Genomic DNA, 15402 nt, shown 5'->3' with positions numbered 1-15402 from the left:
GCGTTATTCGGGGGCAAATTTAATGCTTTTATAATTTTATAAACTTTCTACTATTTTAAAAACTGAAATTGTTACTTTTTTTATTCCTCTATGGGTGTTTACCACAGAGAAATATTATATTATTCCCATATTTTTCCCTAAAAGTATGCAACCAGAAATACAGTATAAAGTTAGAAAATAAGTTTGTACATAATATATTTAAATAGTGTTATGTTATTATATATTTAGAATATTATTCTTTATAATAATAATTGTTTTATTTTTCAAGATTATTTATTAGTTTTACGGTTCCATAACTTGTACTCTGGAAAAAAGTGTGTTTATCTAATGTGCTGGGCTCTTCGAAATAATATTCCTTTAAACTTGCTCCTTAAAAATAAAAAAAAAATCATTTAAGTTAGACATGGAGAATTGGATTCTTACCCAATTTATCTAAACATGATATTTTGTGATCTATTCTTTTCCTGTCTATGGTGGATTTGCTTTGCTTTTTACAGCTACTAGTACTATCAGGACATTCTCTTTCAAAACAAGTAATTGTATGATGTACTAAAACAAATTTTAAACATTAAATAATATACTAAGTTGTTTTAATTTAAATTTAACGTAATGTAATCATTATCAGACGATTATTTTAAAAAATATATAAAATTGTAATTATATCACTCAGAGTGCATTTAAACTTTTCAATATTTTTCATGGGAGTGCTTTACATATTCAAAATGTTTAGGTATACAATTTTTTATATTTCTCTAAAATTTAGCTTCCACGCAGCTATTAATATTATTTTAACAGTAAATAGGAAAACTTGTATTGTATAATTAACTTTAGACAAGAATCACCCGAAATAGGACTCCTTAGGACTCTACCGAGAACTCCTCAAACTAATAACATTCCAGATCAAACTAAGATATATCTTAAAAGAATATAAAATTTTACATACGACAAGTATAGTTTCTTATTCCAGGTTGTTTCAGACAGTTAATACATATTAAGTTAATACATCTAAGTCAATCTTAAGAAACTGTACCAGTTGAAAAAGCACCCCCCACACTGCGAGGAAGGAACCAGCAAGTGCAGTGAAAAAAAACGAGTTTACTTTTTGGAATTGGAAAAGACATTGCGCAAGGCCGAATGGAGCGTCAGCCTAGAAAACTACAAAATTCTGGAAGCCCAACTTAGTGCACAATTCAGCAAATCAGACCCTTCAAAGCCAAAATGGCGTGAAGGAGTGAACAAGAGCTCGTTCACTTACTTTCTTCTGGATTCTCGCGTCACACGTGGGAAGCGTTTTTGTCAGCAATTTTCTATGTTGGTAAACGTAAGAGGTCCAGACCTTACCAGCACCTTTACGATGCCGTCCAAATATGGAAGACTCATGAGTCTCCTTCAAGTAAAAACTGAAGAAAATTATCGATGTTTGGAACGATGGAGGGTGGTGTGATATGTTTAAACGTTTTTATAAACATTATTCCAGTAGAAGCTTATACAAGAGGAACTGCTTTTACATGATTGCTGTGTGTTTGGAGAACTTGACCAATGCAAAAGGTGGAACATTTTACTGTGTTGGCGCCTTAGATTGTTGGCGCTACTTGGATGAACAGACAGAAAGAATGTTAATTGTCTATTTGTTATTCAGGACCATGGGAATTTTTTTGAACGAGGGCGAAAGACAACTGTATCCAGAGGATATTAACTAAGTTGTGTATGAGGTAGAATAACATAAAAATATATTTGGTGCCCAACGTTGGGCGTAAATCTCAGAAAAAAAAATGATTATGTGTTAATGCAGTGCTTTAAAAAATACAAATAGAAAATAAATTATCCACACAAATTAGAATATCTAAATAAATCCGCGCAAACAAACAAATAGTTGCCTAGCAATCGTGAGTCAGTTAAAAATCTTGCATATAGGTTCGCCATCACTGACGTCGTGAATGACTTCAGTGTTTCTTAATTCTTTTTCGTACATGGGTAGAAGAATCCAAAAACCAAAGCTATTAAAACATTTAAACAGTTTATTTAATAAATAATTAATTTACAATGCATCTGGTATTTTATCATTCGACACACATTTTCAGTTAGTGGGTGGAATTTTTTTAAAAGAAATCTACTAGTCTTCCATGGTAGGGTGTCAAATCTAGACGTTGGGCTCTCTGAGGGCTAGAATAACCCTCATTTACAGACTCGTACTTGGTGTTATGGTAGTTGGTATGAGGATCAAAATTACTGGGTTCCTCAAAGTAATAATCTTTGAGCGTTGAATCTGAAAAAAAGTATAAAAAATAGATTCAGCTGTATTTTAAGATTTCCTAGACTTCTTATGAATTAAAAATGTGAATTAAATCTGTTCCTTTTTAGTAACCTTACCATAGTCATCTAAACACGATATAGTGACTTCAATACGTCTTTTGTCGCTGCTTGATTTTTTGTCTTGCTTGCAATTGGTGGTGCTTGAAGGGCACGCTTGACCAAAACAAGTAGGTGGAGGTACTAAAAATTACGAGGGCATCTAAATGTTATTATTTTATTTTCTATATTATATAAAAAATATTCGATCATTACTTCCACATTTAATTATATATACACTAAAATGCTGAAGAAATCACAGAACTCACAAAAAATTATTTATACCATACGATCGATAAAAAAACGGCGTCGAAGACTGCTGGGAAATGACTATCGATGATGATTTTGGCGAGGTCAGGCACTATAGATGTCATTTACTTGGCCCGTACTCTTCTTTATATTTTAATGGTACTCACTGCTAGTTGGCCTTAAGGTGGTTGTATTTTATTTTTATATTGTGTAAAAAATTTATTTTTAAGTGATGTAAAAATATTTCTTCGCGAATTTTAATCGCGAAAAAATATATTTGGGAAATATATTTGTGTGTCTAGAAATGTTATATTCTTTTTTAATTTTCTATAATTATTGTTCATTTTTGATATGATTTATGTCAGTTTTTAGTAAAAGAGGTCTAGAGCCAAAATTATCACCGATTTTCACTCCCCAGCCGTATTTAACACCGTTTTTTCGATCATACGGGATTAGTACCATTTTCAATATTATGCGAAGAAAAATTCAAACAATTATTAGAAACCTGAATCAAAAAACCTTCATTCAGAACGAAATTATTGGAATTAGTGGTTTCAACAAAAAAAAAAATTTCTAACCACAATTTCTTTTGACGTATTAAATTAAAGGCCAAAATGACATTAGTCGCAAATTTTGAAGTATAATTAGGGGCAGTTAAAGCAAGTTCAAGATTTGTTAACTTTTTCTACTAATTGAAAATTACTACCATTAGAATTTAGAATTTAGAATGAGTGGGAGGGGGGTTAATCACTTCGACCTTACAGATCCATTGTGTCCCCCTTTCTTGAATCATAACTCATCATACAGTCCCAGGGCTTTGACAAAAGCCAGTATCTGTGACGGTTTTATAGAGGGTACTACCACTATAATTTTAACATTCTAAATGGCTACATTGAAATTAGAAGAACAAACTTAAGGTATAATTGAAACCACTAACTTATTCCACTAATTTTGTGGTTTCGGATGAAGCTTAACGGTAAAATAAAATTTATTTGGATTGCATGATCATTCACTTCAGCAATAACTAATCAAAGTGGCGACAAATGATACTAATACTATATATATATATATATATATATATATATATATATATATATATATATATATATATATATATATATATATATATATATATATATATATATATATATATATATATATATATATATATATATAATATATATATATATATATATAGTTTTTGAAAAAAAATTGATTCCCCTTAATTCTAAAAACAATTATTTTTATTACTTACCGTATTCCTGTGACAACGCCACAAGTCCAAAAGCAATCAGTAATATTAACAACGTATTTTTTTTTAAACATTTTTCTAATTTTTTGTACAGGCTCACCGTTAAATTTTCCAGAAAAAATAAAAATGCCTGAATTAGTGAAGCTTTAGAAGTTTATTTCTCTCGTGTATTACTGATAATTGTCGTTTCGACATCAAGCTGTTATAAATATTTAGGTATACAGGGTGTCCCAAAATATATTTTCAATTTCTTTATAATGATATCAGTATTATTAAATTCAATTAAAAACATTATTATGATGACAAATAAAACGATGATGTTCTTATTATCTATTTTTAATTATAAAAAATATAATATGTGTAATATGTGAAGAATATCTCTAACAACAATAAATACAGATTCATCCAGAAATCCCCTGTATAGTAGTACGATTGGCAAACATTCCAAGAACTCGTTACAAATAAGCGATTAAAAGTGTCATAGGGTTAAATCTGTTCAGATATACATTAATAAGAATGATTTTAATATCTTTTTTGATAAAGATGTACCTAATTATTACTGATTGCTTATTTTTATGAACTTGTAACAGTTAATTTTAAAGAATATAGAACAAGGTTTACTTGAGATAAGAGGGCGTCCATTGAAAGAATCAAGGGAGGGAGGGGATCAAATTTTTTACTCAAAAACGCTTCACATAATTTATGGATGCCCGCCAATATACATAAAAAAGAACTATATTATTATTTAAAAACTAAATTTATTATTGATAATGTAATATTTAATGTTAAATTTGATGGTCTTCATCATTATTGTTGTCTTCTTTCTTTATGGCATCGTCTAATTTAATTAATTTTATGAACTTTTTCAAGACATGAGTATGTAGTTTTTCTCCTGCAAAATAGGATTTGTAGTTATTTAAGAAACACACTGTATATAAGGCATCTACAAGCTCAAATTACAAGCATACTCCCATTGTTATTATAATCGGGAGATGTCTATCTTAAAAGTTCGAAAATTCTATTGAACAGCTGCATGTCAATAAGCTTCATGTAAAAAGAAATTTTTAAGAATATACAATACAAAATAGATGGATGCACATAATTTTACATATAAATAAGATGAATGTATAGAGCTTTATGAATATTTATACAGTGTAACAAGTAAAATGTACAACAAATAAGACATCGTAGAACAATAGTTTTTAGCTGTGGTAATTTGATACTTCAGTGGTTACCAGAGTAAAAAGAACTTTTATAATTTAAAAATATGCAAAAAAGTGCAAATATTTTTAATAACAATTTTAATTTAACTTTTTGCAATACATTTAATTTTAAGGATGAAAAGTAAGACGTTTTTTTTATAGATCACAGCCTATTTATTAGACAGCCAGTCGACTTAGGATCATTTACAAGAATTTCTGCGTCCCCCACATAGTTATTCTGTTATTTATATTAGGGGAGTCGAAGCGGGGATTTGGGGATTTACTCAAGCGCGGCAGATTAACATAAGGGGAGAAATCTTGCACCGCGTTACCTGCAGAAAAATGTGCATTTTAATAATCTGACTTAAATTGTTGTGGCATGGAAAATGGTAGAATCATAAAGTTGCAAAAAATTTACCTGAAAAACCTGATTTACCAAAAAATCATTCATATGTCGATTTCCACAAGTCGAACTAGCTAAAATATTATCAATAGTGGGACGCTCAGAATTATGAATTTTTAAAAAATCTGTTGTGCTGTAAGTTTTGGTCGCGTCCAAATAGTCAGTTTTTGAACAGGCGCTTCTTTAGTGTTTACTTTTGAATATCTGACGCCACTCGAATACATTTTTTCTCTTCTCATTTTCTATTCCTTCGTACCGTTATCCCTATTATGCAAACCGGGAGATTAATATCCCTCCGTTATCAGAAACACGCTGCACTATTTAATATTTGAAACGCCCAAGTATTTCTTTGTTACTTTTTTTTAACATTTTTGAAAATCTGTACAAGCTCTTCTTTTTTTTGGCATTTAATTTTCACAACACAAAACTATTTACGACGCTCGAGTAAATCCCCATTTAGCCTGATTGGGCTCCCTTATTATAAATACCGTATAACCGCGTCAAAGATTGACAATCAAGGATAATTTTGGCGAGGTCAAGCCCTAGAAGTCAGTAACTAGAAATTGACATAAAACTTGTCAAAAATTAGCACTAATAATAGAAATATTAAAAACGTATCCAGACACAAAAATATTTTTTCTCGAATTTTAAACTACATCATTTAAAAATCATTTTTACTCAACATAAAAGTAAATTACAACCTTCTGATGTATTAAAAAATAAAGAAGAGTACGGGCTACGTAAATGGACGTCCGTGGCTTGACCTCGCCAAAATCATCATTCGTTGTCATTCCCCAGCCGTCTTCGACGCCTTTTTTTTCGATCGTATTGTACAATACCTGCATCATTCAGACAATGAATCCTTATTTCTGCTGCAGTTAAATTTAGTATTTCAAAATCTCTGTCACAGTCTTGGGTGTTTGCTGGACAGGGTCGGTTAAAACAGTAAAATACAGCTAAAATGAAGAATGAATATATAGTAAAAAGTTTAAAAATAATATTTTAAGAAGAACTTGAAGATAAAATAGAATTTGCCAGTTAATAAAGAAAATTAATAGTATATTATTTGTCAAAACATGTTCTGAAACGCCTTATGTTTCTCAAGCTAATAATTATCATTTATCTATAATGATTTGTGCTTGGTCTTACCTACCTAAGGAGTGCGAAAATAAAAGAAAAATAACAATAAGCCCAACAATAAATTTGTTCATAATTACCACTTTCGGCTCTTTCGTGTTTCTTTAATAATTCAATATATAATCAGTCGTAAAATTTAGAGATGTTAACATCATTATTATTAGGAGATTTTGCATCGCCTCCTCTAAATGGATTTCATCCGCGATAAATAATAGATATTTTTTGAAAGCTTTGGCGCTACAAGAGCAAATTAAAACACTAGTTCACCGCTATACGACAAAACACTATATTTTCAACACTGGACGACTGCTTAGCTAACTAAGTTAGCATCATAAGAATTATTTTAGATATGAATTATCGGGAAAAAGAAATAGGCCGAAGAAATCTTATCCGATAGCCAAGCAGCCTTAAGTTGCGATCAACTCAGTAACCATCAATTCGAAGTTGGTCAAAGAATGTTTAGAGAAACTGAACAAATTGAGCAAAAAAAATATTCCTATTCCTACTCTGGGTGTCCAGCCAGCCCGGGGGCCAGCCCACCAAGGGATAGAATAGTAATGAAAAAGCAAACGATCTAGCAAGCAAAGGAGCGAACACTCCACTAACTGAACCTATACATTGGAATATCCTGTAAAGTAAATTATAATAATTGTCATCACCTTCAAAAACAACAACTTGAAATTTTCAAATAAATAAAAAAAATCAGTAGAAGAAAAGTAGTAGTAGTTCTAAAGAATAGTCTTTTGTTTAGTGCTTGCAAATCTTTTGTGATAGTCAAGCAGCCTTAAGACCGATCAACTCAGTAACCATGAATTCGAAGTTGGTTAAAGAATGCCTAGAGAAGCTGAACAAATTAGGCAATAAAAATAAAGTTCCTCTACTCTGGGTACCAGCCCACCAATGAATAGAAGATAATGAAAAATCGATCTAGCTAGAAAAGGAGCGAACACTTCATTTACTGAACATGAACTGTTCTGCTTCTCAAGTAGAAAGCAACTTACAGCAGGATTCAAGAACCTGGAAGACTCCATTCGTAACCTGGAATGGGAATCCTCCAAACGAAGAAATCTCTCAGGACTTACGACAAAGAAAAATCTAAGATTTTCCCTGATTTAAGTAAGAACAATTTTCGGATTGTCACGGGGTTTTTAACAGTGTCCTGTTAAAAACTCCTCAATGAACGTCTCATTAGATTGAAGCTCAGAACCAACGGTAAATGCAGATTCTGTCTGGAACATCGGGAAAACCAGAAAACCTCATTACTGAGTGCGCCGATACGACAACCATTCGTGTTATAAACTTTAGCACGACTGATACCGGAGATAGAAAACTAACCGCTGTAAAACCGTCTCCGATACTGGATTTTGGCAAAGCCCCGAAACTGTATGAGTTATAACTCAAGATAGGGGGGCGCAATAGATCCATAAAGCAGTAGTGATTAACTTCCCCCTTTCAATACAATCTACAATATCTATGAGACCTCATAATTTTTTGTAGTACAACCGCGTTGCTAGACTTGACTTCATTTTACATTTTATATTTTTGATGGAATATTAGGTATGCAGCTGCTAAAGTCACTCAGCGGCGATACACTTAGTTATATAATTAAATGGAGACTCTAGCGTACATAAATAAGAATTCGGATTAGATCTTGACCTTGCTGGTGATATAATTTCTAAAGAACGCTATTAGTTATAATAATGTATTAGTAAATCGGTCAGCCCCGGATCTACAGTTTTTTTCAACCGGGGCAAAAAATTGATAGTAGCGCCCCCTCTCTCCAGCGCCAGCCTTTGAAATAAATTAATTTTAAAAACTTACATATATCTAAATATACAGTTCATATCAAATAAACTTTTAAACGGGCCAGACATGGCAGACAGGTACTTAATTTGCCACTAAAAATATTTAGAGTTGGTTCCAACAAGAAGCGCTGGCACACAAACTATCAAACCTATCGTATATATACTACTGCGTTGTACTACAGATTTTCTGCATCCCATACTTCCGTACGATACGACTTTGTCTTACTACGAGTAGTACTACAAAGCCACTAACTATCCAACCCCTGTGTCAATGGTAGTATCGACTTGGTGTCGTACTACATGTAGTACGACGAATCGTATAATGTGTGGCCCGTTTTAGTCACGCGATTAAGCTTGACCGGCACAGCGTTGTCCACTTTTATATATTTTCTTTTAATCAAAATATTTTAGGTAACAAAAATAAATTAATTATAAATATATAAACAGTTATTATTTACATCAACAGTTATTATTTACATCAACAGAACCTTCTTAACAGCACTTAAGGGACATAAAGGGTCATTACTGCTGCTTTCCCATAATACATTTGCGATGAGTTTGTTACAGCTATTAAGCTATCTTGTACACTTCGCACTAAAAGAGGTTCTAAAAAGAACAATGTTCGACTGCAAGGTCTGCTAGTAAACATTTTAAAGTATCAAAACACTATTTATTTAACCCAAAAACTCGTAATACAAAACTAAAGTGTTAAAACGAATGCAATGTCAGGAAATAAATAAATAAATGCGGCAACTTGACATTTTTTTACAGCAGAGCTACCACCTGAATCCCCAGCGCGAATGTTAAATTCTAATTAGTCAGCACGGCGTCGAATATGTCCATGGTTGGCACCAATGAATTTAAAAATCGCGCTCTCGATTTCGTAACTAAAAAAGGCTAAAAGTTTAATTGATATGAAATATAGGTAGGCATTTTTCGTAAACGGGACAGTTTAGACTAACTGGACGTTTTAAAATTAAATGAATACTTGATAGAAGAACGTAAGGTGCATACTAGGCACTTTGTGGAGCAATTTCTTTGATTTTCAACCATATTATATTATGATTTTGGCGCCTCCTGACACTGGCGCCCGGGGCAGGCGCCCCGGTTTGCCCCCCCTTAGATCCGGGGCTGAAATCGGTAGATAAACATAATAGTAAAAGAAGAGGAGATATGGCTTGCGTGAAGCTATAAAGCTAAAAATATATCGTGCGACATAGATTTAATATACTTAGGTGGTGGAGATGGGTAGATCAGTATTTTAAAAAGAGTCGGGTCCGAGTTACATCAAGCTTTATAAACCTACATCCAGGTTCCAGTTCTATATTATTCTAAGCTTTAATTTTTAAATTTTGTTTTGAATGAAGCAATCCGCGTTTAAAAGTTTTATAGTCCGTTAGGGATATCTGAAGTTTGCGAAACTCATTTATTTAATAATATTATAAATTGTCGTTCATATCTAACTTAAGTATATTCTTATGATCCATATATTTATCAATGTAATCCAAGTTTTTCCACCACAAAGCCAACAATTTCTTTTTAAAAATCATCTTGAACCAAGGAGTCAACTCATCATCGCCAACTTCACTCAAAAACTGATCGAATCTGTTCAAACTGACGTATATCGCATCTGACACCTCATTAGGATTTGGTTTGACATCCAGATCCTTCTTGATGAAATGATGTAGTCAATTTCGTGTTCGCCAAAAAGTACCATCTCCTGAGTCTTTGTAGTGAATTCTAGTGACGTAGATGAGGTTATCTAGTGAGAGTTTATCTGGTTCTATTCCTAGCTCATGATTGAGTTTTCTTAAGGCTGCTTTTTTTATTCCTACAATATCTTTAGATTCTATTTCTTCTGCGATGTCTGCTAAGGGGTGACTGCAACATGAATTGGTATATCTGAAATTAAATAGAGAGCGTTATACAGGGTGCTCCAAATTATATTCTGGAAACGTCCGCAGCATATTCTGCAGCTAAATATAATATAAAATATAATATAATATATAATAAAAACGTTTGTATAAATTTATATCTTAAATGCTTCGTTTCGGAGATACAGGGCACAGAAGTTTTATTTTTATTTCTATTTTGTTTCGATAACTTCTGAACTAAAGTCGATATTTCTATCAAAACTGGTGCCTGAGTGTTTTTTTGAGACGAGAAATTGGGTTCCCATGTCAATATGACTCCTACTTATAGCTATTTTCTACATAAAAGAGATCTCTTAGTAAAAATTGCTGCGAGCAACCCTTCTCAAGATATTTGGAATGGAAATTATCAATCACGTTATCACTGACAAAAAATAAACTTGTTGGCTGGATAGTTATTAGACTAAAATGATAAATTTGAAACTTTATTTTTTTAAATTAATGAATTTTTTTTTGTTGAAAAAAGTATGATAAAACAGTTTCTGTTAAACCATTGGCACAAAAACATTTCTAAATTTATTATTTAAATCTAATAACTATCTGCAACATGTTTAATTTTTGTAAATGGTCCCATGTATATTGATGATTTGGATTCCTAGTATCCTGAGACCCATTAATCGTAGCGATTTCTACCAAGAGAAATTTTTTAAATGGAGTTTGGAAATGTATATTTTTTCACTCACTAGTGCAATATCAGGTACGGATGAAAAGGTCTCTACTAGTTAGTTCAGAAATTATTTGGAAAAATGAAACTTCTACATCCTGTATCTCTAAAACAAAGCATTTTAAGACATACATTTATACGAACTTTTTTACTTATTTTTAGCTGAAGAATATGCTGCCGAAGTTTCCCGAATGCAATGCGGACTACCCTGTATAAATTAATTTTGATTCTAAAGGATGCAATTTTTTAAATATATCTTTATAATTTTTAACTTGAAATTATCTTTTTAAAATTATACTAATAGTAAGGGGCCCAAGTATATAAAATAATGTTTTATCTTACTTGTTGGGGTAAGTAATTTTCATATGGGATCTTTTTTGAATCAGCAATTCTCCTTTGCTGTTGAACAGGAAAACACTGAAGGCCCTGTGCAGTAGAATATCTCCATTTTCACTCACTAGATGACACTGTCTTTTAGTTGCTTCACCTACTACATTATCCTGGTTATCTACCAGTAAACATTTTTCCTCTAAATATTTTTCTTGTGTTGGATCCATCATAGACACAAAGCAAAGGCTTAGAGAAAAATAAAATCAGCAATAGTTTAGATATAATATGGATACAATTGTTATGAAAAAAAACTTACATGTTATTTTTTTATACTTACACTTTGTGGTACTGATTTGGTTTTGAAAAGGATAAAAGATGACATGAAGCTATGAAAAACAACATTTGCAAGTATAATGGTCTTTTTTTAAACTGATATACTGAAGGGTACTCTGAACAATACATATTTATTTCTTCTACACCGGGTGTTTCTCAAAAGTGCCTCACCTCTAGCTTTTTTATTTTTTCAGATAAAAAACGAGATTTGGTATGTTAGTATAGAACAAAAATCAGGATTGATTGACGTTTACAATAATTATTATTATTGTCGGACACTTCTTGTTTCACCGGAAATGACAACAACTTTTGATTTTTAAATTGTACCCCAAAGTTGTACCCTCGGATTTTTTACTTTATATGATAGAAAATGATGTTCTGAATAGAATGACAACTTTTGACATTTTCAATTAAAAAAAAGTATCATTTTAAATTTTACTCTAGAGTGCCATGGAAATAGATGTAACGACAATTTGACTCGAAATACCAAGTATGTGCTGGTACCAAATCATTAGAAAAAAATTCTTTTGAAAGCCACTCTCCTTCCATTTGAAAAAATTGGGTTATGATTAAAAATACGATTTGGGCATCTTTTAACTGACCACAAAAAAACACGGAAAGCATTCACGGATCAAATCTGTTTTTCTAAAGCTCTTTAGAATTTTTTTAATTAAAAATGTCGAAAATTGATATATGATATGTCATTCTATTCAGAATGTCATTTTCTATCAAATAGAGTAAAAAAATACTGAGGGTACCATTTGAAAAAAAATCAGTGGTATTAGTCATTTCCGGTGAAACAGCAAAACGACCGAAACTAATTGAATAAGTCAATCAATCCCGATTTATATCATATACTATACAAAATTTCGTTTTATCATCTAAAAAAATAAAAAAGTTATACTGGTAAGTTATTTTTGAGAAACGCCCATAGATAAGTATTATACAGTTTCTTATAACTATACTAATTTAATAGATTAATAATACATACATCGCGCGTAATAATTAATCAATTACAATAATTAAGTAAGTACCTATGTAAAACTATTTATAGAAATATTAACAGTATGCACAATGTATAAATTATTTTTAAGTTAATATTATACTATATATGTATATATTAGTTATTTCATTCATCAGATTGATATTTTATTAGACGATTTTATGCTTGAAGACACTCCTAAATCATATCTCCCTTTAAATTCAACACCCTTATAATATGTATTTTGAGGGTAATGATTTCTTTCAGTTTTATTAAATGTAGTAATTATTTTCCCTAAAAAAGAAATTTATGAGTGTATATTTTTAAGATATATATCGTCTAATTTTTTATGTTCATACCTTCGACATCCTTACAAGTGATCTTGACATTGAGATGTTGCTTGTCCTCTGACGTTTCTGACGCTTTCTGGCAAATTTTAGTATTTTCTGGACAGTTAAGAGATTCACAAAAGAGCGGTGGTCCATCTAAAATATATTTTATTTGGCTTAATAATACCACAACCTATGTTATGGGGTTTCTAGTTTATGAGTAGAGGTAAAAAGATGCTGTTTTCACATCACTATAATAAGCTACTTTTTTATGAAACTAAGAGGCTACACACAGGTTTATCCTAGCCCTTTTAATTTGCGATATTTCGCAAACTAAAAGGGCTAGGATTGGCGAATTTAAAATTGTTTTATTTTTTTACTACCCTTGTATCTCGGTTATCTTATAACTTATCGAAAAGGTAAAAATTGACTCACATAGAGTTTTATACGCAGAGCTCAGTGGTGCAACTTTTGCAGTTTTACGCTGGGAGCTGTCATTCTCGAAATTTGACCTAAACCATTTTTTTTTAAATAAAATATATTATACAGGTTTTCCCGTTAAAAAAAAACATAGGTTATTTGAGTTATATTTTCAAAACGACACTTTCCAGTGAAAAAATAGTCACACCACTGGATTCTACGTGAAAAACTCTACGGGACACAGTTTTCATCTTTTCGAAAAGTTACACGATAACCAAGATACGTAGGAGGTTGAAAAATACAACAATCTAAAAAACGTCCTGTGTGCAAGTACGATGGTAAGAACAAATTTTTGTGTAGAATCTTCAGTTTCATAAAAAAGTACCACAGTGATGTGAAAACCGCATCTTTAACGATAATACTGATAAAACGAATAAACGACAATTCTCATAAAACACACGAAAATGGAAGTCCCTATACAGTGTCATAAAAAGTGTTAAAATCTAATTCAGAACCTCGAAATTAGTGGAATAAATTAGTGGTTTCAATTATACTTTATACTTAAAAATTTACGATCATTCATAATGTCTAAAAAATGCAATTAAAATTAACAGAATATGCTAGCAACAGCTTGCGTGGTAGTTAGTTGTATCCATAGAGAAAGCCTAATAATAATTAGCTTATAACGTATGATAGAAAAAAAACGGCGTCCAGTTGGCTGGGAAATGAACATCGATGACATTTCCCATATAAATTTACATATAAAATGACAGCGATCTTCATTCCATAGCCATCGCTGACGCTGTTTTTTCTCGATCATACGGTATTATAAACAATAAACTTTTGATTTCTAACCACAATTTCTCTTGACGGATGATAATCAAAGGCCAAAATGATAAACTCTCAAATTTTGAAGTATAATTAGTGGCTAAAGTTAAAAGTTTATTAACTTTTTCTACAAATTGAAAGTAACTACCAGTAATTTTGACGTTCTGAATGCTTACATTGAAGTCAGGGGAACACACTTCTACGCTAATTGAAACCACTAATTTATTCCACTAATTTCGATGTTCTGAACGAAGCTATAGACAAAAACTAATTGTACTTTAGTATTCTTACTTACCTTTATTATCATTAGGCATGCCGAAAACTTTGCATGTGGAAAATACTAGTAGATAGGAACATATCAGAAATAGTCCTTGTTTTGACATTTTTAAATAAATCGATATTTCTAAAATACCACTTTATTTAACTAAATATTCTTCTTGTATCCCAAAATTTTCTACTTATCAATTTACTGTATTAAAAATTTCAAAGATATTGCATCAAATTCAAAGAAATCTAAAGATAGACTTTATGTATGGGTTTGTTTGCAATAATTGATAATAATAAAATCGTAATATAATATACAATGGTTCAGAAAATTGTACAAATAAATTTTTGTCTGTAGTAGATAGTGATTTGGATTTAAAGGTGAAAAAAATAAAGAAGCTATGACAAAATGACAAACAATATTTGAAAGTATAATGATATGCTTTAAACTCATATTCTGCAGGTAGTACCACAGATTAGGTGTACTATATGTATACAGATAAACATCTTGTCCCTAATTCGTGGTACGAAAATTGTTTTTTATGACTATGAGCAAACGAGTAAAATTTCCTGTGTGCAAAAATAAACTCGCGTTTAAACAGCGTAATAACAGGGCCGGTCAGGCGCTGTGTACAATTTTAGAGACCATAAGTGGGCGTGCTATGTGCGCAAACTAGTAACATAACTAGTGCGCGACTCCAAAAATTGGAACCACAAAAAACAATGCTTTTGACGATAAGTTTATAATCTGTATTAATCTGTGGTAGTACTTATAATACTTATATCTACTAGATTTCATCTAGTAGATACAAGTATTATTTAGATATATTAATAGCAAGATCAAGACATACATTAGTTTTATATTATATAAAAATTCCATAGTATTAATCGATAATTTCTTTAATTAGGGAAAATATTTTTATC

The 15402-nt window shown here is 31.2% G+C and overlaps 1 protein-coding gene and 1 pseudogene across 3 annotated transcripts; both read right to left on the bottom strand.

Moving 5' to 3' along the window:
- Positions 1-193: 193 nt before the first annotated feature.
- Positions 194-7810, bottom strand: LOC115879926. Of its 3 annotated transcripts, XR_004049779.1 has the most exons (5): positions 6609-7805; positions 6295-6411; positions 3854-4742; positions 2371-2493; positions 1997-2266 (listed from the first exon to the last, which is right to left on the bottom strand). XR_004049779.1 is itself a non-coding variant. In XM_030896984.1 (4 exons), exons 1-4 carry the CDS (start codon positions 6664-6666, stop codon positions 257-259), a joined length of 414 nt encoding a protein of 137 aa, XP_030752844.1. In that variant the 5' UTR covers positions 6667-7810; the 3' UTR covers positions 194-256. The 3 variants fall into 3 exon arrangements, 2 of the variants coding, with proteins under 2 accessions (XP_030752844.1, XP_030752843.1); XM_030896984.1 differs by lacking the exons at positions 1997-2266; positions 2371-2493; positions 3854-4742 and adding exons at positions 194-369; positions 424-549 and having other exon boundaries at positions 6609-7810; XM_030896983.1 differs by lacking the exon at positions 3854-4742 and having other exon boundaries at positions 6609-7104.
- Positions 7811-9711: 1901 nt separating this feature from the next.
- LOC115879946 lies at positions 9712-14757 on the bottom strand (annotated as a pseudogene).
- Positions 14758-15402: the final 645 nt, after the last annotated feature.

This window comes from Sitophilus oryzae, unplaced genomic scaffold (assembly GCF_002938485.1).
Source record: "Sitophilus oryzae breed Bouriz unplaced genomic scaffold, Soryzae_2.0 scaffold_1590_pilon_pilon, whole genome shotgun sequence".
In the NCBI taxonomy this organism is placed as follows: Eukaryota; Metazoa; Arthropoda; class Insecta; order Coleoptera; family Curculionidae; genus Sitophilus; species Sitophilus oryzae.
This window is presented reverse-complemented; position numbering and strand designations above follow the sequence as displayed.

Bases quoted from the DNA above. Each gene is read 5' to 3' on its own strand.
- LOC115879926 (XM_030896983.1), bottom strand. From the start codon at position 6,666: ATGAACAAATTTATTGTTGGGCTTATTGTTATTTTTCTTTTATTTTCG. The intron at 6,412-6,608 runs GTAGGTAAGACC...TCTTCATTTTAG, and splicing joins TTTATTTTCGCACTCCTTAG to CTGTATTTTACTGTTTTAAC. The intron at 2,494-6,294 runs GTATTGTACAAT...CGTAATTTTTAG, and splicing joins TCATTGTCTGAATGATGCAG to TACCTCCACCTACTTGTTTT.